Raw genomic sequence first — 26253 nt, forward strand, 5'->3', positions numbered from 1 at the left:
GTGTTTGGGTGCCTATGAGAAAAACTCACATGCACAGGGATGTAGATGTCATAGTTGTTTCCAGAGTCAACATCGATAGCGTGAAACCCTGCACTGGACCCATAGATGACCTTTAACCTTTGACCTTCCTCTACCGTTAGGTCAACCAGCTGGGGCTTGTGGGGCAGGTCAGCAAAGGACTGTGGGGGGAAGATGGAGGGGAATGAAATGAAAACGCAGACATGTGGTGGTGAGGCCTGACATTGCATTTTACAAAAAATTTAAGCCATGAATGCATTCCAGTCAAAGGTGTTGCTACCTTGAAAGCCATGAACTTGTGATAAGGCTTGGGAGCCCAGGCGTACACCTCCACCGAATTCTTCAGGGCGATCACCAAGAACTTGATTCTCTCGTATTTCACTGCATGAGGAAATCAGAAGTTATCAGTTGAAGGCAAACCAGGTCAGCAGACTAAAGTATACACATACACACATTTCCATTCATCAGCCTGGTTTCTTCCTCTTACTCCTTCTTTCCCATCACTTGTTCACATGTCCTGCAGCCTCCTTCACTCCCCCACTCCACACCACCCATCCTTCCTCCCGTCTCACCCTCTCCCCTCTCCTTGATCTCCGCAGCCCCAGGCATCCCCAGCCTCCACCCCCCCCCGCTCACTCACCCACTTTGTAGTGGACACACCCTTCCATCTCTCCCACTGTAGTCCAGCCCTGCTTCTTCTCCACCTCAGGGTCGTTGTGCAGGATCTTGTTCCTCAGCCAGGACAGGTAGTACACCCGCACCTTGTTCTTCTTACCTGAGGGCAAGAGAGGACATGACCATCGCCACTCAAATACACTGAAATTAACGTAACAGTTGTGTGAAAATCCCGCAGTATAATAGTACCAGGAAATAAGTCTATAGAAAAGAGGAGGCCATTTTAATGATGCCCCATTAGCGCAAGGCACCAGTCTCGGGAGACAGGGCTAAACTGGTTAAGACTAAACGAACGCCCTGGTGTGAATGCGGCTGGTGTGAGCTGGGGCGCTGGTGACCTGATATGGTGATGAGCAGGTTGAGCCCCTCCAGGACGTCCATCTGCTGGAACCGGCGGGAGTTGATGAGGGGGTAGACCTTCCCCTGCCCGCTGCGGTCCAGCAGCTTCAGCCCATTCTCCGTGCCAACCAGCAGGTTCACCCCTGCGGACACACACACACACACACGCGTGCGTGCGGCACAAATGAGCCCACTGTACGAGCAGCCACACGCGCTCCACAGGGTGCGACCCCGAAACACAAAGAGTCAGCACAAACGACCCGCCACACTGTACAGCCACACAACTGTGCAGTGTGCAGAGAGAAAACAGACAGTCAGCAACATAGGCAGTATAGATTCAGAGACACAAAGACAGTGCTGTTACTGCTGCATAAATAACATACACCCACCTGACCCCACCCCCCTTAACACCCCTATCCATCAACTCTCCTCTGTATGCACTCTCTTTCTCTCTCTCTCTGGGCTCTGGTGCCCTCGCTCACCCCACAGTGCAGCGCACAGGATCTCTGAGTTGAACCTCTTCTTGTACTTGCGGATCTCGGGGTTGTCGCTGTGGGGCCGGGTGTTGGCCGGGTTCACGTTCACCACAGAGCCCTTGCGCCCTTCCGTCCTCATTTGCTCGAACCTGGCGCCAAAACCTGACAAGAGGAGATCATTTAGCTCAATGCGGCGGAGAATACATACAAAATTAAGCATTCTGAACGCAATTCATATCATACATTATTTGATGATTTTTGTTTGTGTGGTAACTTGATCAGCACGACTGAGATCAATTTTATTTGGTATGGCAACACTCCTAACAGCCAATAAAACTGAAACTGGCAGGGGATGGCATAAGAGAGAGAGACAGGGAGGGAGGTACAGTAAGACACAGTAAGAGTAAAACCCAAAGAAACCATTGTGCTGAGAAACGCTAACAGATGCAGACACAGAAGGGGCCGGCTGAATGGAGAGCTGTGTGAGGCTCCGAGCTCTTGGACGAGGCCCAGCCCGCTTATGTCAGCGCTCCTCCCTCACGACAGAGGAGCACATTGTGCCAAGAGGCGCGCGGCGGCATTCACCTGCCGCCGAGATGGACTCCTCTGGAACCCCGTGTGGCTGGTACATTCCCAGGTCCACGAAGGTGGTGAAGGAAGATTTGCCCGGAGTCTTGATCAATCCCCGCAACTGATACTGAAATCAGGAAAGTGAGCACGTCTGAACCATTCCAACACTTTGGCACAAGCCAAATTTCATTCAGTCGATACTCACTCATGCGAATGAGTGCGCATGTCTGTGTGCACGTATACAGTGTGTGTGTGTTTGTGTGTGTGCACACATTTGTGATGCGCACAGCAGCAGCACAATAAATTCAGCAAGTTTCAGAATGATCTCATTAACCTTTTGAAACCGCATGACGCGGTTGCATCAAAAAGCACTCTCTCTAATCTCCGTCAAACAACTCTCTCACTCCTGCTGCCGAAAATACACACCGAGCGCCGGGAAGACGCCGCGCTGCAGCTGCAACGCTTTAGAAACACGCCGAAATAAAAATCAGTGAAGCCGCCACTGCAGGCCATCCGCCTTCATTCTAGTAACGAGGATGATGATTCAGGAGGTGAAAGTGCATTTTCTGAGGATGCAGACATTTATTTCCTCGCAATCAAAGGATGGTGTGCAATTGGGGGGAAAAAAAAACGCCAAAATAACCTGAGGTCTCTGAGGGTTGATCTAGTTCCTAAACAGACACTGCTTAGAAGCTAATGATTTATCACTCAAAGTCTCTCCGAGTTACATGAGTACCTTCTGGCATCAATGAAACACAGAGTAACTACAAGCAGTAGTCCGTATACATGGTGAGACATCGAGGGACTCTGAGATCTGGGGACCTTTTCTTACAGAGAGGGGGCAAACATATTTCAGATGCAAAGTAACAGACAGATGGTGAAGACATCACACATAGGGTGGGATGAAAGACAGTCACACAAGACTAGTGAAACAGACAGGTATGCACAGAGAGAGACAGAAAGAAAAATAGAGAGACAGAGAGAGAGGCTCCTCACATCGAAGGCGTTGTCCTGAGACGCAGACTCGGTGGGGGAGTGAGACGGCTGCACCACGTCCGGCAGGTTCGTGTAGCCGTTGTGACCGCGATTCTCTGGGGTCTGCGTAATGACAGGAGCAAAATCAACACCACACAGGCACACGTGCATTGTCCTCTGTGCTAGACTTGACCTGTCAGTCCCTACAGCAAGAGAGCTTAACGTAGTCTGTGTAATGCATGATTTATATGACAACTGATACAAAGTGATTATTTTTGTTCTCTTTACAATCCCACAATGCATTGTGCACTGCCATCACAAAACATACTGTAAATAAACTGGAATTGACGTAGTGATTCGTGGATTCCTCTCAACAGGCAGTTCACAATGAAATACTCAGTAATGATAAATTAGTCTAACTGGGCTGGTTTGCTTGCCTACATTTCATCCAGATGAACGTTTTGAACTTTTACCAGTAATCATTTTATTCTTCATTTGCACTGATCTGCAAAATATTGACAATGGGCAGCAAACTGCGTGCCTGGCCTCACTCCCCCACTGCTCTGTGCTGGTCCCAGCCAGGCAACTCACCCTCTGGACCAGCATGGTCTGATCCCCGTAGCCTCCGGCCTGCACCGGCAACACAGCCTCGCCCTCTTCATCGTGGACCACCATGGTGTTCACCGAGTCAGAGTCCGCATCACGGACACTGAGAGGGGACCGTGGGAGACGGATGGACATCAGTGATCAGGGTGGGAACGGGGAGGGCGTTAAGGGGGTGGAAGAGGGTGGTAAGGGGGCGCAGAGAGGCTGGTAAGGGGGTAGGAGAGGGTGGTAAGGGGGCGCAGAGAGGCTGGTAATGTGGTAGGAGTGTGTGGTAATGGGGTAGGCATGCACATACAGCCCTACTCAGGTGCACGGTAACAGAAACGGAGTGGCTGATGAAGGCCCTGCTGGCAGGGCCAGGGTGTGTTTGCCATGCACCAGTGGCAGCATTTCTGCAGCCTGAAAGATCACTGAAGTCACACACATCATGTGGAAAAGGGCTTGTAGGGTGGGGTGTAATGGAGACGCTGGCTCTAGTGATGTGGAGCACAGAAGCTTCCCACAAAGCTCCGCCCACCAAACCGCTCACTTATAACATGACTGGGGAGCAAGCGTCCCGCTGTCCACCCGTCCCTCCATCTCACCGGTCAGAGGGGCTCTCCTCCTCCTCCTCCTCCAGCCCCTCTCCGCCCTCGCTCTCCTCGCTGCTCTCGCCGCTCTCCGAGGAGGAGGAGTAGTCCATGGCCTTGGCGGGCGGTCTCGGGGGCTCGTCCTGACGCTCCTTCACGTGGGACCTGTGGTCCTGGACACAGAGGAGCACGCAACCGTCAGAGGGGGGGAGGGGGAGAGATACGCGGAGAGCGGCGCTCTCCCAGGAGGCGCAGGAGGAGAAGCATGCAGACACAGACGCACAAGAATGGATGGAGAAGCAGGAGGTGCTATACGGCACACAAATATATACACACACAAGCATCTGCAGACACACGTGCAAACACATACGAACAGGATAATTATATACTCACAATAAGGAAAAAAAACATAGCTATAGAGCAATGCATTATTTTACTGGGGAACTTCACCTTTTTGATGATAAATTGGTCCGTTTGCCAATAACATTATTAAAAATGTAAACAGACTAGTTTTACAAATAATATGCCTCCCATCCTAGAAAAAAATGTGCCCGAGTGATACATTTCATGCGTTTACTTTTGAATGTTATCCTTTTTGTTTTATGGAATGATCAATCTCTTTAATAATACAAGCTTTAACAGGGCATGCTGGTATCTGGCCTACTACAAAGGTAATAAAACAGGTGAAACACAATGAGACAGGAAATAACCAGGCAGAATTTAGACTTTGGAAAATAAATGGAAGTTCAGTTATATGACATCCTATCTTTGTGCACTACCAACAGAACTCAAACTACTGAAATCCTAAAAAGCATAAGGAACTGTGAACGTGCAGTGGGGATGCATAGCCAAAGATGCACGTTTCAGATATGGGATGCAACAAGTCAGACACCTTGACAACCACAACTTTTTTAACCTTCCAACGGTGGAAGCATCAAAAAGACAATATGATATCAATTTAGGTTGAAGTTCCCCTTTTATACAAAAGAAAATTGACTTTGAAACAGTATCACAGTGTAAAGAAAAGAAAATGGGCAAAAAAATTGAATATCTATTCTTCAATTCCACAGAAATACAAAATTAAAAAATTCGACATAAAAAAATCTAATCTATTCCCAACCTATTGGGGTCTAATCTTGACTTTGACTTTGTCCAGTAAGCAAACAGTAAATATTAACATTTAAAAAGACTGGTGACGCACACAAATAATGTGCAAACACACACACATGTGGGTACTGACCTCTCCTATAGCTCTCTTATAACTCTGCATTTTGGAGAACAGACAGGTAAAGGAGAGGGAGAGCAGGGGAGGAATGAGGAAAAAGAGAGGGAAAAGTGTGAAAAGGAATGTGATTACAGAGTTGACGACAGGGAAGGAGAGAGAGATGAGTCAGTTTAGAGTCAGTTTTCTGTGAGGAAGGGTGTGTAGGGATGGGTACACAGTGAAGGAGGAAGCTAAAGTTAACTGGAAAAAAAAAGTCTAGGATCATTGGAAAATCTGATCAACTAAAAAGGACAGAATAGAAACAAGTAGAGGAATATACCAGCAGAAGTGTGCTGTAAAGAGACTTCAGCAGATAAACTCCAAGGTGGGGCATTTCAGATGTACTTTTGATCAGATATCCAGCTGTGGTGTTGAAATGTCCTTGGATAGGAACATCTGCTAGGCAAATCAGGCAATGCAGGTACTGTACAAGGCCCTTTTTGGCCACCAGGACCGAACCCAATGGAGCATTTATGGGATTTCCTGGAACAATGCAGGGATCAACTAAACAAGACTTTAAGCATTATTAGCACTGTACCCCTCCTGCAGACTTCCGGAAGCTGTAGACTCTAAGCATACAGGCTGTGTTGGCCACACAATATGGCTTAATACCCTATTAAGTGATTTTACATAGATTTTTCCATTTTGTGTTCAATACCTGGGTCTCCTTTCAGCTGAAATGCAGTGCCCCTTTACCCTAATTTGACTAAGTAAGTTCAGGAAAAATCAGACTGTATAGAGTTCTGAGTGTTTATGAGCATGCCAGTCACATAAGTCGTTATTCGAGGGCTAGACGGTCATTTAGGACCTCACCGCGGGACGACCCGGCCGAGAAGAGCTGCGGGGCTCCGCTGGCTTGGGGCGCCCGTCCTGGGGCAGAATGGGGGACGACTCCGTCTTTGAAGATGCTGCAGAGCGCAAACATTTAAACCGGGGTTATCCAAGTCATTAGTTAACATTATGCATCAGTAAAAAAAGACAAAAAAAAACTGTGCAGACGGAGACAGGCAGACAGACACAAAGCAGGCTCACTCACCCAGGATGTGATGTCTCTCCAGGGAGCTGGTTTGGGGCTGGTTGGATGCCACACCCACCCCATCACCTCTCTCCCAGCGGTCATTATGGCTTAAGTCTGGGTTACTAACAGGAGGAAGGGAAACAATGAATCATTATCGTTCATCCATTCGGCCCAGGTCCTCGCTGGGGCAGGTTACAGTGCTCACATTTGGCCCATTCACACATCCAATTCAGACGCACAGCTCAAGGCCAGACGGCAGCAGTGTGGAGCACACAGCCCAGCAGGAAACTAATTACAACTGCACACATGCAAGAGCACACAAGCGCACATACACACATACACACAGACACAAACACAGGTATATAAAAACAAAGACGTGTGCACACACACGCACTTGTACTCACAGGCATGCACGCTGGTCACAAAGGAACACACTCAACAAACAATAAACACATATGCTCTGGCGCTCACGCACAAACGCGCAGGCAAAAGGAGACTCTTAATTGCACTGCACGCGCATTCGGAAGCTCCCATCAGCCATTCCCCCATACTGTGGGCCAGGGCCACACCCGCACCCACCTGGCCCGAGCCGGGTGTTTGACGCCCGGCGCCACGTTGCTGTTCAGGGCTACAGCGATGGAGGTTGTTCTCTGGGGCACCTGGGGCAGGAAACGCCAGTTCAGTACATAATTAACGCACAGACAAGAATCAGCCGTCCACCCAGCTACCATGAGGTAAAGACAGAGTTGCTTTTTCTTTTGCACACATGTTCACACTCTCACTCCAAACCTCTAAACCAAACATTGCCAATTAAATCACTTGTAAAAAGTGTCAAGATAAAGAACATTTTGCACAACAGCAAAACAAGACTCCAAAAGCAAGGAGGATTCCCTGGTCTACAGAAAGTAAGGGCTGACAGAAGAAAGCAGATGGAAGGTCTGATGGAGGACACGCACCTTGGGGGGCTGCTCGGGGATCTGCATGCGGACCCAGGGCCCGCGCTCGTCCCTGGCGATCGGACGCGGCTGGGGGGCAAAGCTCTCGAAGGGGGGGTCCGAGTTGCGGCGCATGATTTGCCTAGAGGGGATGGAGCGGGGAGCGGGGGTGGGGGAGGGATCCTGGGTGGGGAAGGCAGACATGGTCTTAGTGGGCTGGTCACAGAGGGACTGTGAGCGAGGGACCGGGGCAGCGTACGGCTTCAGGGGGACCAGGTGGGCCATCTGAAACTGCTGGGGGCCAGCGCGGCGGGCCGGGGGGGCATGGCAGAGGCAGGAAAGAGAACGCGGGGTGCAGGAGAGATTAGGGGGAAGAGTCCCAGAAGAACCATGGGCAGGAAGGTATGGGCCATGCCACAGGAGAGGAGGATGATGGGTAAAGGATTAGAAAGGAGTGAAAGAAAGGGAAAGAAGAAAAGGGAAATCATTAACAATTGAAAGCAAGCAGATTTAAAAGGACCCAGGATATTCATGGACAGAGAGAGGTAAAGACAGCGAGGCCACTTTTAAAGATGGGGGTACGATAACTGATGACATCACAGAGAGGGGGCATGCACATCCCCATAGGCACTGCATAACTTGCTCCTACATCCTATTATTCAATGCCAGGGTCTGAAATCCCACCATCCTGCAAAACGAGTTCAAACTTCACTCATGGAAGGGCCTGCATCCCTCACCCTACTGGACTAGAACTAGCAGCATTGGCTACTCAGGCACCAGCCCCACTCTTACCGACTGTATATGATTCAAAAGTTATTTTATGGAAACAGCTAGTTAGCTAGAAAGCTAGATTGCAAGACAAGTTTGTCATAGTAAATCAAACATAGTAAACATTGTCTAGCAAGCTAGATCTAATAGAGACCATGCACTGCTGTTCTTGCTACCTAATCGTGGCTAGTTAGTGCTATCATCTACTGTAAATATAACCTGCAAGATTGTTAGCTAAAGTAGGCATAGCTCAGTCACTGATTGATTTTACAGATTATTCTGTGGCCATCAGCATTACCTAAACTTTGATTATGTTTCACGTGCAAATGAAAACGTTGAATTGATTACACGATTTGATTTGAAAACCAACCGAAATGCTTGTGTTAATCAAATGAGTTTGTGGAGAGAGAAACAAGTTTGCTTGCCAAGGTTCAGAGAAATGCAAGAAAATGAGACTGAAACTGGGAGGGCAGAAAGAGGAGCAAGACGGCTGGTAGGTTCAGAGTGGGAGGAGATTCAGGAGTTAACATGCATTACAAGATTACACTTGCTGACCCGATTTCCTTTCTTTCAGAACATCATAAGTGCTTTTCTGAATGTGGACATTTGTTACAAACAATTTAACACACAAGTTCATTTCTGACCCTGCAATATCCTGGGGGGATTTCCCAAATTTCCTATCACAATGTATCTTGTTTCGCCAACGGAATACAGTCAAATATAAACATTTCCAAGGTGAGAATCGAGCTGCTCGATTGTTGTTGTTGTTACGACTGTGGGAAAAGTCCATCTTGGATGTGACCACCCATGGTTTTTACAACATGCAGTTTGGTGCCCTGAAATGTTCACACAGACTCCTGCTGACCTCTCCCCTTTTTCCCCTCTATGAGGCCCACCCACCTTGCCTTGGCCACCCTGGGGTTCAACGGGCCTCTGCATGGGCGGGGTCAGGGCAGCCTGCGCTATGCCCGATTGGCTGACGGAGTCAGCTCGAGACTGAATGGCAGTGTCAGAGACGGCGGCGGAGATCTTGGGGGAGCCCTGCCTGTTCAGCTTACTGCGCTCCTCTACCTGATGGAGAGAAGCAGGAGAGAAAGAACCTTCTGTGGAGGTGTGACCCGAGGCCGCGTCTCGCTGCAGTCACCGCCCATCCGGAGGGAACGCTCCGGGGCGCCCCGGCCCAATTACCAAGCCCTCTATCCAATCATCTTTCTATCCAATCATCCCCCAAATCTAACTAGCAAATCAGATCTGCTGGACCCCAAGCTCACACTGCTGGGGAGGTGGATGAGGTCACTCTGCACCTGAGATGTTCCACAGAATGTAAGGGATGTTAGCGAGGGTGGGGCTGGAGGTGTGTGTGGGTATTCCGCCCTACCTCTCGGGCCCAGGCGGGCTTGTTGTTGGGCTCAGAGTTCTTGCTGTAGTGGTACAGCTTCTTGTCCTGCTGCTGCTGCTGTTGCTGCTGGTGCTGCTGCTGCTGCTGCTGCTGCAGGGAGACCAGGTAGGCGTGCTCCTGCTGCAGCTGCCTCTGCAGCCTCTCCGACTGCCGCTGCTCCTCCAGCTGCTTGCGCTTGTACTCCTGCGGACAGGACCATGCAGTCAGTTACACAAACAAGCTCACGACTGTGTAGTCAGTTATGCAGACGACCTCAGGACTGCGCAGTCAGTCACACAGACGAGCTCAGGACTGCGCAGTCAGTCACACAGACGAGCACAGGACTGCGCAGTCAGTCACACAGACGAGAACAGGACTGCACAGTCACTCACAAAGACAAGCTCAGGACTGTGCAGTCAGTCACACAGACGAGCACAGGACAGCGCAGTCACTTACACAGGCTAGCTCAGGACTGCGCAGTCAGTCACAAAGACAAGCTCAGGACAGCGCAGTCACTTACACAGGCTAGCTCAGGACTGCGCAGTCAGTCACACAGACAAGCTCAGGACTGTGCAGTCAGTCACACAGACGAGCACAGGACAGCGCAGTCACTTACACAGGCTAGCTCAGGACTGCGCAGTCAGTCACAAAGACAAGCTCAGGACAGCGCAGTCACTTACACAGGCTAGCTCAGGACTGCGCAGTCAGTCACAAAGACAAGCTCAGGACTGCACAGTCACTTACACAGGCTAGCTCAGGACTGTGCAGTCAGTCACACAGATGAGCTCAGGACTGCGCAGTCAGTCACACAGACAAGCTCAGGACTGTGCAGTCAGTCACACAGACGAGCACAGGACAGCGCAGTCACTTACACAGGCTAGCTCAGGACTGCGCAGTCAGTCACAAAGACAAGCTCAGGACTGCACAGTCACTTACACAGGCTAGCTCAGGACTGCGCAGTCAGTCACAAAGACAAGCTCAGGACTGCACAGTCACTTACACAGGCTAGCTCAGGACTGCGCAGTCAGTCACACAGACGAGCTCAGGACTGCGCAGTCAGTCACACAGACGAGCTCAGGACTGCAGTCACTTACACAGGCTAGCTCAGGACTGCACAGTCAGTTACACAGATGGGCTCAGGAGTGCAGAGATGCAGACAGGTTTACATATAAGTACACAAATATGCACAAACACAGGAGGACACAGGACAATAACAGAAAAGACTACAAATGGACAAATGAATACATTTAAAGATCATGGGAACTTCACTTTCAGGACCAATCCAGGACAAAGGGGCTTTCAGTGCTGGCTTCCTTTTTTGTTCTGTTTTTTTTAAATCACACGACTTCCCCAGCAGCAAGTTGAACCAAATAATTTCTTGGATTTCCAATGATTACTCAATTCATAATCTGTGATTAACATTTAACCTAAATGGAATTTGCATGGAAACTACATCTGTCGTTTGTACACACAGTGTTAAAGACAGCCTACTGTGAGTAGTGTTCTAGACATTTGAACTATCCTAGGTAGCAACTATTCGAGGTGACTGCAAAACATACTGAAAAGTGGCTGCCAAAGGGTGCAACTCTACCATGCTTCAGCATCTTAGAGATCACCACCCATACCTGCACACAACATAAGCAAAAAAAATAAACTAAACTAGCTAACCTTCCTCTGGGCCAGTTTACTTTTGTGTTCATTCCAGTTGATTTGGCAGGGATTTGGCATTGCTAAAATGCACCTACTTTTCCCCACCTTATTTATGTGGGTTCAGTATGCGGTCGGATTACATGTTTTACTTGCAGGACCAAAAGAATGTTGTGAAAAATACAATGAGACATTTCATTATAAAATGCTTGTGTGTTACCATGAGCAGGGCCTGTTCCTGAAGTAGCTGCTGCTGGAGAACTTCTAACTGTCGCTGTTCCTCCTCTAACTTAAGTCTTATGAACTCCTAAAGAGAGAAGGAGACGAGACGGGGAGAAGAAAGGAAAGGAAAGGAAAGGAAAGGAAAGGAAAGGACAGATAAAAAGTTCTTCTGGGATGTGCCTTAAATGACACCCATCTACACGTTCTGAATTAACGGCTTTTCAGTTTTAAACTGTGTAAGTAGCCATCATCAAGACCTAGCAAGACTACAGAGGATAAAACTTACCGTATTTCAACAGGATTCAGTTCTTTATTCTTTCTGTAATATGCACTATAGAGATAGTATAACCAGTGATGTATAACAGCTGGAAAGTACTGAACAGGTCAAAGTTTTCCCTGCAGGTATTTTACCACACACTGGCTGTGGTATAACAGACTCTATGGCATAATAGCAACAGAAAACAGTAAAGGTATAAGGAATGAAAGTAAAAAGAAAAAAAGCCGCCCTCCTGATTACATATCATCACAAATCCAAGCTCGGCTGTCAACCTGCTGCCATGGCAACTGCTCCAAGGGCATTCTGCCATTTTCTCTCCCGACTGGCTCATAGAGACATACAGATAATGTCCCCATTGGTTGGCTGAGCCTCCGCATCATGCACCGATTGGCTTGCTACGCAAAGGACCTGTGCGTGATTGATCAGTTACCTGGTCCCTTTCGGCCATCCTCCTGTCCTCCTCTCTCCTCAGCTCGTCCAGCCTGCGGGGGGGGCCTTTCTCCTGCTGTCGCACCATCTCGCGCTCCTTCTTCTGTTGCTGAGAGAGGGAGAATTCGGGGAGACAGCAGGTGAGGCGCTATTAGTGCCGAGTCACAGGACCGACAGGCGCAGATGTGCGGAAACGTGCTGCTCGATGACGAACAGCGCTAAAACGCGCCCTTCACACCGCGACCGCATTCACACACCCGAGAACCTCACTGCTGAAGGTGACGGAGGCGAGCAGCGGGTAAACCGAGGAGCTTAGCGTACGAGCAGTTTTTTATGAAGTGAAAAATATTTACCTCAACACCGCAATCTCGATCTGCTTCTACACTACAAAACACAGCAGTGAAACACAGGTAAAAGGCAGTAGATCGTGTCAAGGTGCACATGCAGTAGCACAGTGCAAGGTGGTAAAAAGTCTCAAACAGCGCACAGGACATGTACATGCAGTGTACAGTACAGCAAAAAAGTCTAGGGCCTGTAACGGCATGAAGTGCTGCGGTACGGGGAGCGCCAGTGTTTGAGAGCTGTGCTAAAAATACGCAGGTGGTGCGGCAGGGAGTCTCAGGCCGCGTTTGGTAAGTGCAGTAAAACGCAGGGAAAGTTCCGGCGTGGAGCGGAGCCCGGCGGACGGCGCTACCTCCTCCAGCCGGCGCCGCTGCTCCTTCTGCTCCTCGATGCGCTTCTGCCGGTCGTGGAGCAGCTGCCTCTTGTGCTCCTCGGGGTCGCGGCGCTGAGCGACCAGCTGCGCCTGCTGCCTCTTCAGCGCCTCCGACCGCTCCTTGTTCTCCTGCTGCAGGCGCAGGAAGTCCCGCCTCAGCGTCGACTCGCCCGGCACGTTCAGGATGGAGCTGGGGGACATGAGGGAGAGGGAGAGAGACAGAGAGAGAGAGAGGCCGCTATTCACAATGCTTTACACACCGTTTGATCCCAATTTAAGAAGCAGTTAATATATAGGAACACAGAAAGTCAACAATACATGAACAGTACAGGCCGGTATAATCTGTGTATAATCTAGTGTGCGACAGGTCTGTGGTCTGTGTGCCCAGGTAGTACAGCATGGTATGAGAGGGCCAGGCTGATCTCAGAGCAGCACCTGAGGGGGGGTGGGGGGGGGGTTACCTGGGCTCTCCGTCATCCGCGCGGTTCTCCTCCTCATCATCACTGCCGCTGTACTCATACTCCATCTCCTCTGCAGCAGGGAGCACACAGAGAGCACGTCACACACCGTCACACACACACAGAAACAGGCCCGACGCCTGCGGACATCCCTCCTCCGCCCCCCTCCGCCCCCCCCCATCCCTCCGGGCCTCACCCTTGTCCCCTCTCTTCTTGCGGGTGCGGTCGATGTGGTCCTTGAGCTGGATGCGGACCTGCCTCTCGGTGGGCTGGTCCCGGATGAAGGGGTGCTTCAGCAGCTGCTCTGTGGAGGGCCGGTTGGGGTAGGTCTTAATCAGGCAACTCTCTATGAAGTCGATGAACTTCTTTGACCTGCCGGAGGAAAGGGGGTAGAGAGAGGAGGAAAGAGGGAGGGGAGATGAAAGGATAACAGAAACAGAGGAATAAAACCAGAGTAATGAATGGAATAAAGGGAGGAAAAGATATGATAGAGAATACAGAGGAACCGGACACCGGACACAGGTGCATTACACAGCATGTGGAGAGGGTAAAAGAATGAGAAAAATAAGAGAAAGATCATTGGCATTGTATGTTCCCCCCCAGGCAAGAATGAAAGCACTCACCATTTCTTGGACTTAAGTTTGGGAGGGGGGTTTCGGGGGATGAGGAAGAGAGCTCTCATTGGGTGCATGTCACACAGTGCTGAGAGAGACAGGATGGGAAGGACACATTAAAAATGCATTACAAATATAAAAGAATACCTACAGGAGCCAGTCTTCAAAGATCTCATAATCCGTATACTAGGGATGCACAATAGCATTGGGGCCGTATCATATTATAATGCTCACTATATGGAGGGCCCGCCAGGTTGCATTATGAATAATATATGAGCATTTCATTTACTTCATTACTTTATCTGGATGGGTTGATCCATTCATGACAAAGAATGTAATTAACGGATTAAAGAATCCTGCAGTGCAGACAGTGACTCGCTGCCAGTCTCACACCGCGTCACTGAGCTGGAGAGACGTCACGGTCAGCATTTTAATGACGCAAAGTGAAGTCTGATTAGTAATCGCCAGGAGCTCAAAATGAAACTGAAACCTACGGTAACACGCACGGGGGGGGGGGGGGGATTCCATTGATGCGTCGATTTGTAACACAGCGACTACACTAGAAGTATACACACTTTTAGTTCCTGTAAATACCTAGAAACACACATTTGATCTATATATAGATAGATATACAGTGCCTTGCAAAAGCATTCAGACACTTGCACAATTTTCACATTTTGTTTCTAAAACTTTCAATTATGACATTACACTAGGAACTATAATTCAGATCCCACTTAAAAACGGCCATCCCTCCAAACTCCCTCCAAAATTATGCTGCAAAAAGTGCTGCAGAGGTCAATGGCTGAATGAAGAAATCAGATAATCTGGTCACTTTGATTCCATTTACAACGTTATAGCTTGCTAGCAAGCTGCCTTTTACAATTTTATTTGAATAAATTAACTCTCAATATTTGTCTTTTCAAAACTGGTAAGGAACCTCACACTGGTGAAGAACCTCATTTTATTAGGTACGCTACAAAAAACCTGACCAAACTGAGCCAAAAGAATGACTGAATATGTCAAGTCAGTCCACACATCTCCTGATAAGGAATGGCAAACATGCATGAGTGTGGATCACAGGCCAAACAAAAACGCCCGTCCCGGTTTGCTGGGAGAAGTCAAGTCTACTCACGTGGGGCTCCCTCTGCCATCTCTATGGCTGTGATCCCCAGAGACCAGATGTCACTCTGCAAGGAGCGAGAGAGTGACACAGAGGTGAGAGACGGCGGATGCAGAGAGATGGAGAAGCATACAGCGGGAAGAGAAGGAGTTAGAGACAGAGGTATGGATGGCAGGGAGAAGCATAGATGACAGAAAGGAGGACATACAGTAGGTGACAGGGATAATGGCCAGACACGTGCTTAAACAGAGAGAGAGAAAGAGTTCAGTATTACCCTGTAGTCATAGGTAGAGTCTGGGTTTTCGTCACAGGCTATGACCTCGGGAGCCATCCAATAAGGTGTGCCGATGAAAGTGTTCCTCCGCCCCACTGTCCTGTCCAGCTGGGCGCTCACTCCAAAATCCACTAAGAGAAAGGACAACGACTTGGTGACTTCACCATGAACTTACCATCCACACAGACAGGAACTCTGGAGAAAGAAATCCCAGCTACCAGCAACCAGACAAAAGAGAAGCCATTTTTGACAGCGCACTGCGTGCCTGTTTAGGGGCTTGAATTATCGGAGATTACATTACATTCTGCCGTCACAGTTCCTTGCGCATACCCACAGCCACGCCCACACACGGCTGCGCTGCAGGCGCTGGTGCAGTCGGGCTCGGCACTCACCCAGTTTGACCTCCGCGTTTTCCGTCAGCAGAACGTTCTGGCCTTTGATGTCTCTGTGGATGACCTTGTGGACGTGAAGGTGAGCCAGTCCCTGTCCAGACACAGAAAAAACAAAACAGCGTTACAGCAGTCAGAAAGCACTACTCCCATCCAGGCCCTTGGCCAGGTGTGGTGAGGGAGATATGAATCAGTGACAGTTTATACAGGGGAGGCCGTGTGGATAATTCTGAATAAGCGGACTGCTCTCACTCTCAGGATCTCTCTGCAGATATAGGCGATCCAGTCCTCCTTCAAAGAGCTCCCCTTGGTGTTCTTCACCAGATCGGTGACAGAGCCAGCCCCACAGAACTCCATCACCAGCTAGGAGAGAAACAGGAAAATTAATGGGGAGGGGAAGAGTTGGACAGAGAGGGAAAAGATGAAAGAGTGTGAAGGTGACAGAAGCAGAGAGAGAGGGAGACACCTTGAGAAGATGTGACAGACATCATTAAAAGAAACGACATCAAAAAGACAACATCAAGGGGAGGAAGACAGACGTAAGGGTGAGTACATGGAGAAGGAGATGAGGACAAGAAAAAGCAATTCAGAAGGAATCAGAGGTAGAGAGGGAGGAAGGGGGAAGAGATGGAAGATGAGAGGAAATGGAAGGGAGATAAATGGAAAGAAGCAAGAGAGGGGGAGGGAAAGAGCCCACAAGGGCAGATTTGCTGGACTGGAGAGGGACGGGACCACGGACCCAGAGCTGGTCGTCGTTTCCGGGGGGGCTCTTCTTGACGAAGGCCCCGTAGTAGGTGGCGATGTTGCGGTGGTGGCTGTACTTCTTCAGCATGTTGATCTCGGCCTTGATCTCCTCCTCCTCCTCCTCAGTGACGTCCATCACCTTGATGGCGGCGAGCTGACCGGTCTTCACATGGCGACCCTGTGGAAGGGAGAGGGTTTAGAACGCTGAGCTGGGGGAGGAGAGGGGGAGGGGCTCAAAGGGTGAGGGCTAAGTTAATTTTCTATTAAATAATAAAAATAACACTCACTTCTGATCCTTTATTCTCCTTAACTAATCAACCCTGAACTAAAATGTCAGATGTGAAAGGTACCGTTGCGTATGTCTGATTATGTGAAAGGCTGGGCATAAATTAGTCAAGAGTCCCATAACAGCATAATGCTGTTTCAATGATACATGTTCATCTGACGCACATCCCTGGAAAGCCGCTCTTAATATGTAACGTATGTGGACGCCACCTGGCTACCATTTCCCCCCTTTTCTTTTCCTTTCCTTTCCTTTCTTTTCCATCTCTCTTCCACTGGCACAGCAGACAGATCAGGGGAAACTGGTCTGGCATGAACACATACATACTGTAGTACTGGGGAAAGAGGTGGAGATGACAGGACAGAGGGAACCCATGCTAAAGAACACAGGGGTCAGAGGTCAGGACAGATGGAAAGCCAGGCCACCGCTGCCTCACACAGCAATCCATCGCTCGGGGTCTCACCTTGTACACCTGACCGTAGGTTCCATTTCCCACAACCTCCACCAGCTCAAAGATCCCTGCTGGATCCTGAAAACAAGAGACAGGCTATCAGACAGTGATCAGACTGATGTTTAGACAGCTGGGAGATGTGAAGAGACAGCCCAGGACTGAGACTGGCTGGGCTTATTTATGGTATATTCATTGGGGGAAAAGCATTTGTGGTAAAACAAACATACATACAAACACTCAGATATACTGCAAGTTCTAAAATGATGTGCAGAGTCTACTGGGCCGTTACAGATATCTACTGAAGTAGCTGTTTATTCCAAAGACACATGCATGTCTGCATTAAAGGAAAAGCATTCGTGTAAACATTACACCCACCTGTCAGCTTTATATATAAACCAGGGGACTTTCAAGGTTGTAAAACGTGGGGAATACTCTACCAGGTTCCAAGTTTTTGACAGAGACAGAAATCCAAATCCAGTCTAAGTGCAATAATTTCCCCTATTTTCCTGTGACGATTTAATTATTATTTTTTTAATTACATAAAATTGCAGCCCCTATCCACCTCTGATTGCTTCTTGTTCATTAACCTAATTTGGCTAAATGTTTTGGGTCCATCCTTGTCAGCTGACAGAGAAGTTATCACACAACCCAGTATACTGTAGGTCAACAATAGTGTTTGGCATTTAACAATCTTAAGGTAGAGAATTATTTCTCAAGACCGCCATGCTGTTTAAGAAAGAACTGAACTACACTACATGGCCAAAAGTACGTGGACAACTGACCATCCAACAATCTAACATCTTAACCAAATATACGGGCATTGATATGGAGTTGGGCCACCCTTTGCTGCAATAACAACCTCCACTCTTCTGGGAAGGCTTTTTACAAGATGTTGGAGCATTGCTGCAGGGATTTGCTTCCATTCAGCCAGAAGAGCATTAGTAAGGTCGGGCACTGGGTGATTAGGCCTAGCTTGCAGTTGGCTTTCCAATTGATCCCAAAGGTGTTGGATGGGGTTGAGATCAGACCAGTCAAGTTCTTCCACAGCAATCTCAACAAAACCATTTCTATATGGACCTCGCTGTATGGCTGGGGGCAATGTTATGCTGAAACAGGAAATCGCCTTCCCCAAACTGTTGCCACAAAGTTGGAAACACAGAATCAGCATAAACAGCAATGTAAAACTGACTACAGTGAACAACAATGAACCTACAGATAAATTTTAAGAATACATATGCGTGTTTCAGCAAGATTGAAAATGGAGTTATGGCACAATTCTATCCCGAATCATAAACAGGTTTTTTTTTGTTGCTTCCTTTTCAGCAAAACTTCACATTTTAAAATGTAAAAGGGAGAACAACAGCTTTCAGTAATTTTCTCCCTACCAGTTACACTCGAAAGTAGCCCAATGACGTCAGCAATAGACATTTGAGCCAGAAATGAAATGATCCCCTATTTTTTCACTCTCTTTTTCTTTGTTCCCTGCCAAAAATGCAGACATTAAACTCCCACACTCTCACTGTGATGCAATATGGATCTTCTCTCTGTTCCTCTTGCCCCACTGATCCCCTCTCTCTCTCTCTCTGAGCTGTGGGTGGTCAGGGCAGGTGTTTGGCTCTACAACACTCATTCCTCTGTCATCTTGTTCCAGTTATGGTTTCACCCCTGACATTACTTTCTCTTTCACTCAGACAGGGCACAGGTTAAATCCATACATGGGGGTAATAACAGAGGAGGTGAGAGGGGGAGGTGAGACAGAGGTGAATGGCAGAGGGAGGGAAAGAGAAATGGAGAAAATCAGTAAGAAATGAACATCTGAGGGAAAAAAGGATGAGTAGAAGAGAGTGGAGCAGATGGTGACAGAGGAGGCCTAGAAGAGTGAGATACGAGAAGAAAGAGAGACCAGAGAAGACGGGATAAACACGGTTACTCCATAGGAAGGAGAGAGAGGAGTGAGGACACCCAACACCCACAACCTCAGTGCAGGAGTAACCAGGAAGGGAGGGAGGAATAAAGGACTGAAGGGCATTGAGAGTGGCGATACTTCAAGACAGAACACATCTTCAGTACTGGCGTGTACACTGGATGGTCCCAACTAAATCAGAACTACTCCCAATTTCTTTCAATTTCAGGGGGTAATCCGTCTGTCTGTCTGTCTGTCTGTCTCTCTCTCTCTCTCTCTCACACACACAAACACACTCCCCTTCAAATTAATCTGAAAGGTCATATTTCTCAATAAGATGTACGTGCGATTGTCACTTATGCACAAGCCAGGGCATGAGTCACTGGCAGTGGCAACGCTAGACTGACTGCCTGTGCTGTGCAGCTGAAGGAAATGACAATTCAAGCCTTATCCTGCCTGTCATCTCCTGAGGGGACACAGCAACACTTTCTCACTTGGGGGACTAACAACCCCAGAATTTCCTTCAACAAATAATCAAACAATTGCAGACTTTCCTGCACAGACAGTAAGTCAATACAGGCTGTGCCAATTACTTGGTACTGTGTTCACTATAAGTAGGCTATAAGGGCTGCAGTAACCTGAGAATTCCACATTTCAGTCCTTGATTAGCCAGCTGCATTGCTACAACTGAAATGTCTGTTATAATGAAAATGGTTACTTTCGATGCAAATTAAATGGGAATGTTTACAGCAAATATAGCCTATAGGATATTTTTAGTACACAATTCCCTGTTTAAACCAATAAACATCTAAAAACAAAAACAGCTATTGGAAGTGCTCTATGAAATGTAAATGGCATAATTAATTAGATAGTCTGATGGACTGAAGCAGAATAATTTAAATATGCATTCCATCTTCAGATATAGTGCTAACCATTCACACTTAGGACTCCATGTAAACAGGAAATGACTACTGCTGTAAACGGACACGTCTCCATGAACTAGCCTATCTGTTTATCTAGCGACAACAGTTCAAGCAAGCAAATCTAGCTTGCAAAAGTCTTGTGATTTGGTCTTTGTGTGGAAACCACTGTTTGTGTGCGCGTTTGTACAGCTGGCAGATCATGTGATCAGTGCCCGACTGTGTGGGTGTGTCTGTATGTGACTGGCAGTACTTGTGTGTGTATGCAGTTGCGTGTCAGTGGGTGTGAGATAGGACAGCTACCGAACAATGAACCCAAGTGAATCATCAGTCTAAACGCTACCTTTCCGCCCTCTGCTACTCTTTTCCCGCATCACAGAATTTCAGCATGAAACTCACTGTGACATATATTGGAGACAGTGTGAGAAGGGACAGTGAAAGAAGTTGGTTGTCCCCACAGCAGCTGCTATCCTTGATTGCGTACACACACACACACACACACACATACGCACCTCCTAGTATTCTCAAGTTTGTAGGTATTTCTTCTATCAAGCAAACCACACAGGGGATAATAATCTGCATTTCTTACTTATGAGTGTAGTTTAAATTACTCTGCCCCCAACCGCCTATTCATACAAGCTGCACTACATTTCCCAAAGTACATGGACATCCATTCTAATTAGTGGTTTTGTCTATTTCAGCCACATCCATTGCTAACAGCTGCACAAAATAAAGCATACAGCTATGCAATCTCCATTGACAAACATCGGCAGGAGAACGAGTCGTACTGAAGAGCTCAGTGACTTTCTACGTGGCACTGTCATAGGATGCCACCTTTCCAACAAGTCAGTTCATCAAATCACTACCCTGCTAGAGCTGCCCTAGTCAACTGTAAGTGCTGTTATTGTAAAGTGGACATATATAGGTGCAACAACAGCTCAGTTGTGAAGCAGTAGGCCACACAAACCTACAGAAGGGGACCACAGAGCGCATAGCACATAAAAATCACCCGTTCTCGGTTGCAACACTCACTACAGAGTCCAACCTACCTCTGGAAACAATGTCAGCACAAGAACTGTTCATCAAGAGCTTCATAAAATGGGTTTCCATGGCTGAGCAGCCGTACACAAGCCTAAGATCACCGTGGGCAATGCTAAGCATCGGCTGAAGTGGTGTAAAGCACACCGCCATTGGACCCTAAAGAGGTGGTTCTCTGGAGTGATGAAACACGCCTCACTATCTGGCAGTCTGACAAATGAATCTATGAATGCATAGTGTCAACTGTACTGGCCCGGACAGTGCCAACTCTAAGGTCTGGTGGAGGAGGAATAATGGTCTGGGGCTGTTTTTCATGGTTTGGGTAGGGCCCCTTAGTTCCAGTCAAGGGAAATCTTATTGCTACAGCATACAATGACATTCTAGAGAATTGTGCGCTTCCAACTTTGTAGCAACACTTTTGGGAAAACACTTTCCTGTTTCTGCATGGAAATGCCCCAGTACACAAAGCAAGGTCCGTAAAGAACTGGTTTACTGAGTTTGGTAGAGAAGAACTTGACTGGCCTACACAGAGCCTAGACCTCTACCCCATCGAACACCATTGGGATGAACTGGAATGCAGACTGTGAGCCAGGCCTTACGCTTAACCTTACCAATGCTCTTGCGGCTAAATGGAAGAAATCCCCGCAGCCATGTTCCAAAATCTACTGGAAGCCTTCCCAGAAGAGTAAAGGCTGTTACAGCAGCAAAGGGGGGGTCCAACTCCAAATTAATACCCATGGTTTTGGAATGAGATGTTCAACAAGTACAAATGGGTGTGAGGTTCAGGTGTGCTACATTTCCAAAAATATGTGGACATCTATACAAACAAAAAAATGGATGTTATACCTTTGCTTTTATACTATCAAATGAAGAATTTACGTGACATAGCCTAGTAATTATGGAGTTGAGCTTTCTAACAAAATGTTGAGGTCTAATGTCCTACAATAAGGCTGTTGTATTCTTAAGCCTAACTTAAGGCACTTAACCTGCACTTAGTTCTATAGCATATACCCAGATGCATGAACGTATTCAAACTAAATGCCCTGGATAATGGCCAGTGGTAAAATAAATTTACAGTGTAAATTTAATGGTAAGCGGAAAGATGGCAATGCCAATAGCACAATGGAATGGTTGGTCCTTGTTACATTGGAGTGGAGTTTTTCCTCTGGCTGTTTTTCTTCACTATTTTTCCTAGTCAGGACCTGAATACCCTGTCACTGTGCCTCCACGTCTCGGTTTGCCACTACAACTAGCTACCGAAGCCCCAGCTGAAACTGTGAATAGAGAAAGAGGTTTTTAGGCTTTTAGCCACTGAGGATGACTCAAGGACTGTGCATAAAATTAGCTACAATTAGGATGCAATTATCTGCATGGGATATTCTGTAGCTTCTTAAGTGTTGTGTCACTGAATTCTGAATGCTAAGTGGAAACGGCTGCTTGCCAAATGAAGGGGTTGCACTTTTTTAATATTAAAGGGAGCTAGCTAAAGGCTCACTAAATTACCCATCACAAGGCAAGTCCTACCCACATGTGGCGGGTGTTAATTTCAAGCCATGTACTAGTGATTCTGACTAGTTTCCCTCTCAGCACTGCTTTCTATCTAAGAGGTTGGCTGTCAGCCATAAACTATGACAAAAACTGACAAAGCAAGTGAGCAGAGCTACAATTTTTCCTCTACAGACTGTAGCTCTTATAATGCACCTGTTTGTGCCTGTGAGGAGTGATTATTCTTCTTTAATCATAACGTAAGAGATTGCACACAACTCAGAGACTGGTGTTCAACTAATGTAGCCTATTCAATTAATTTACCCTGCCATAACTGGTTCCTGTAATTTGTGATTTACATACTGACCCTGGAAAGGAAGTGCTAAGTTTCACGTTATTTGCAGTAACTTGCCAGATCAACAAATATACAACATTTCAAAATTGCTGTCAGGTGAAATAAGACTAGATCAGTAAACTTGCAATCAGATATTCTGAATTAGTAGAATATTTACCAAAGGTAATCACATTATTAGTCAGGACAGGTAAACCGCCATGTTTATGACTCTGCAGATGGCTATGATCCAAAAAAATTCAGCTAATGGAAGTGCTTTAGCTGATAACTTCACAACTAAATCATTATGTGACTCCTCGTTAATTATTTAACCACTATAATTACAAAATACACGTAGAAAATAAAATATGGCATGCCATATTACTGAAACGCGAGGGTTGGGTTCCACGAACGCAATTGCCTTGTTGAACTCATTAGTTCGAATGAACACCTGTCTTTCAAAATGGAGTACTGACTGTAACGTTAGCCTGCTAAAATACAGTAGCCAGCTAGCTGCTGTTAAATAGACGCCCAGAATAGGCCCGGTCACAGCGATTTACACAAATACAAAGTTTCACTGCCCCAGCAAAACAATTTATATCCTCTGTATGGTCAGTATTAATAGAATTGGAGACAAAAAGTTAATAAGCGAGGACTTTAAATGATATTACAAACGCAATTGACTGGCCGAACAGCAAATCCAGTCTCGCGAACTAGAGGCTGAGATAGAAAACTTAACTTTACACTGTAATTCAGATTATAAAGCAACTGGTTAACCAAATGGTCAGCCATTTCGTTTACGTTATAGCTGCAAAGTAAACAATAAATTAGCTAACAAGCGAACTATTTAGTTAGCAATAACAACTTGACTAGCTAGCTAGCATTAAAGCGCAAAAGTGTAAGTGTGAGCATTACACTTGTAGCTAGCTAACAACCGATGCAACTACCTAGCTAATCTATACTGTGTTACCTGGTTAGCCAGCCCATGCTAAGTTCAGCCAACGAATAATATTCATACACCCGCAACTGTTTTCTGTTTTACCTAGCTATAGATAATGCATAATAAAATAACGCTTGCTAGAAACAATACTGTGACGCCCATGATTATTTGAATTTCACACTTGTTAGCCAGCTAATAAACACAGTTCAGACCTACTGAATATTTAGCTAGCAACTTGCTAATGTTACACATCTTCATCACACTAGCTTACAAAATAATAGTCGATTCCACTTACCCGCAAAGCTGCCAGGTCGATGTCATCCAAGCTTCTCGTTGGTGCACTTTCAGACATTTTCGCTCAAACTTCAGCCACACTTGACCGTAAAGTAAACAAGTACTCAGTGCAATGGATAGTCCACTTTGGTAGGAGAAAGTCTTAATTCAAAACAGAACTCATGTAGCTAGCATTAGCCAAGTTAGCATTAGACTGGGTACCGAAATGAAATAACGTTAGCTATATAACATTAACCTACGCAAGTTGGCTACTTAACTAGCCAAGTTAGCGAGCTAGCTAGTACATGTCGGCTAGCTACCGCAGAGTAGCCAGTTCCCGACCTGACACTGAGACTGAAAACAAAATAGGTTGCTGTATTTTGGACAGTGTATCCCCGCCTCACTGCGGAAAAGCTTGGGGGAATTTGCTGGCTGCTTTCAAAGCTAGCCAACGTTAGACTAGTTACCAAGCAAACGTCACTGTCAGTCAGGGAAAACCGCAACAATTAAAATCATCAAAGTTGCGTCGCACCACCGACTACACCGAGCAAAGAACCCTACGGTGGCACAGGCGATAGCATGGTCGTCCCTGTATTTCCATTCTGTGTTCCTTTCCACAACACTGCGGTGCGGAAGATTGCTACATAACTAGATGGTTCACACCCAACACATACAAGGAAAACGGGAAATAGCCCAGGCAATCCAATATTAATTAGACGCTACTAATACAACCTACTAGAATAAACTGCTTGTAAAGGCAGCACGAGACCACTGGGTAAAATGAACTGCACTACACCATGATCATCTGGCATTACTATTATATCCCGTCCATAAACACCTACTGTATAGCCACGCATTTAATATGTTATAATATTAAGCTACTTAAACGTTGGCTATTTGCCTGTAGCCTAATTAAGAGAACATATTTTAAAAGATGGCAAGTCTGGTTGTATTTATCCAAACCTAATTAAAAAAATTAAAAAAATTATAATAAAAAAAACTGTTGTGTTAGGGGATAGGCTACTATCTGCATCCAATTTTTCTTTCTACTGTTCTAATTTTCTAGGAAACGACATTCTATGGCCTGTCTAATGCCAACGTGTTCACCAGAAAAAGCTCAACTGACGTTTAATAAGGTAGGCTAATGTTACACTACATCCAATTTTCACAATTTTTTCTTAAGACCTGAACTTCGATTCATTGGGCTACTGTTTCCAGCGCATCTAGTGAACGCATGGTCATTGGTCATTCTAGGAAAATTAAAATCAGTAGCCTATACTGTCTATTTTTAGATAGATACGTTACCAAACCATAAACACAGGGATGGTGCTTCGCATCCTAAATATCCTAACGTTTCTTAGATTTGACATTCATTCATTTAAAAATGCCAAGCCTTGCTGAATTCCGTGCATTTTCCTGTTCCCCAATGCGTCTGCTGTTGCGAGCCAACTTTTTCAGCCTTGTTTTGGTTCCTCCTTCCCCTCCTCTACAGTATGTGCAGTCTCTTGTTATGACGTATCTCGTCCGCAGGCAGGCAACACGTTTCAGAACAATTTTTCTCTCGTCTGGCTTTAAAAAGCTACTCTGACTCAACTGTTATTGCTCTCTATTTTCAAGGTACTTAACCACCCTGCATTGCTTCAGTGTATATCCAGCTGTATAAATGGGCGCAATGTAAATGCTGTGTAGAATGTTGTGTCACTCTGGATAAGAGCGTCTGCTAAATGCCTGTAATGTAATGTAATCTGTATGTTCAGTTTTCTATCCATGTGCATGGCAAAGATTTTAAGGTCAGTCATTCTGGGCCCAGCATATACTCGTGCATTGTAACTTAACTGTAATAACCAGATGACAGACAACAGCTAACAGCTATTCACACATCTTTCATTAATATCATTGTTAGTTATCTGTCTCATTCAGAGCTTTAGAATAACTTATTATCAAAATATAAAAGAAAATTTCTGAAAACAATCCATTTTAATTCAGCATGTAATAAATATTCAAATAATAATAAAAAAAATCTAAACTATATTGATCAATTTTAGCCAGGATCATGGTGCAGCAATGCACAATTGACCATCCCCCAAGGAGGGAGGGTGCAAGTAGGCTGGATATTCCCCCACCTTGCAGTGAATTTAATTGAGTCATT

The 26253-nt window shown here is 46.6% G+C and overlaps 1 protein-coding gene across 9 annotated transcripts in view; it reads right to left on the bottom strand.

Moving 5' to 3' along the window:
• Positions 1–25582, bottom strand: part of LOC118223437 (misshapen-like kinase 1) — a 33112-nt gene extending 7530 nt beyond the window's left edge. Inside the window, exons 1-29 of one of the 9 annotated variants that reach the window (XM_035409942.1) lie at positions 24127–25582; positions 17227–17292; positions 16476–16658; positions 15989–16099; positions 15740–15830; positions 15348–15478; positions 15086–15140; positions 13963–14041; positions 13536–13711; positions 13343–13412; positions 12861–13071; positions 12168–12275; positions 11459–11545; positions 9592–9795; positions 9114–9284; positions 7467–7736; positions 7090–7169; positions 6529–6632; positions 6306–6400; positions 5469–5492; positions 4244–4401; positions 3645–3762; positions 3075–3176; positions 2094–2205; positions 1515–1670; positions 1032–1175; positions 659–793; positions 299–399; positions 30–179 (exon numbers count right to left, since the gene is read on the bottom strand). In XM_035409942.1, coding sequence (XP_035265833.1) covers positions 30–179; positions 299–399; positions 659–793; positions 1032–1175; positions 1515–1670; positions 2094–2205; positions 3075–3176; positions 3645–3762; positions 4244–4401; positions 5469–5492; positions 6306–6400; positions 6529–6632; positions 7090–7169; positions 7467–7736; positions 9114–9284; positions 9592–9795; positions 11459–11545; positions 12168–12275; positions 12861–13071; positions 13343–13412; positions 13536–13711; positions 13963–14041; positions 15086–15140; positions 15348–15478; positions 15740–15830; positions 15989–16099; positions 16476–16658; positions 17227–17292; positions 24127–24183 — 3549 coding nt within the window. In that variant the 5' untranslated portion in view covers positions 24184–25582. Of the gene's footprint in view, positions 1–29; positions 180–298; positions 400–658; positions 794–1031; positions 1176–1514; positions 1671–2093; positions 2206–3074; positions 3177–3644; positions 3763–4243; positions 4402–5468; positions 5493–6305; positions 6401–6528; positions 6633–7089; positions 7170–7466; positions 7740–9113; positions 9285–9591; positions 9796–11458; positions 11546–12167; positions 12276–12860; positions 13072–13342; positions 13413–13535; positions 13712–13962; positions 14042–15085; positions 15141–15347; positions 15479–15739; positions 15831–15988; positions 16100–16475; positions 16659–17226; positions 17293–24126 lie in introns of all 9 variants that reach the window. The other 8 variants (XM_035409941.1, XM_035409947.1, XM_035409949.1 and 5 more) reach the window with 8 other exon arrangements.
• Positions 25583–26253: the final 671 nt, after the last annotated feature.

This window comes from Anguilla anguilla, chromosome 3 (assembly GCF_013347855.1).
Source record: "Anguilla anguilla isolate fAngAng1 chromosome 3, fAngAng1.pri, whole genome shotgun sequence".
NCBI lineage: Eukaryota > Metazoa > Chordata > Actinopteri > Anguilliformes > Anguillidae > Anguilla > Anguilla anguilla.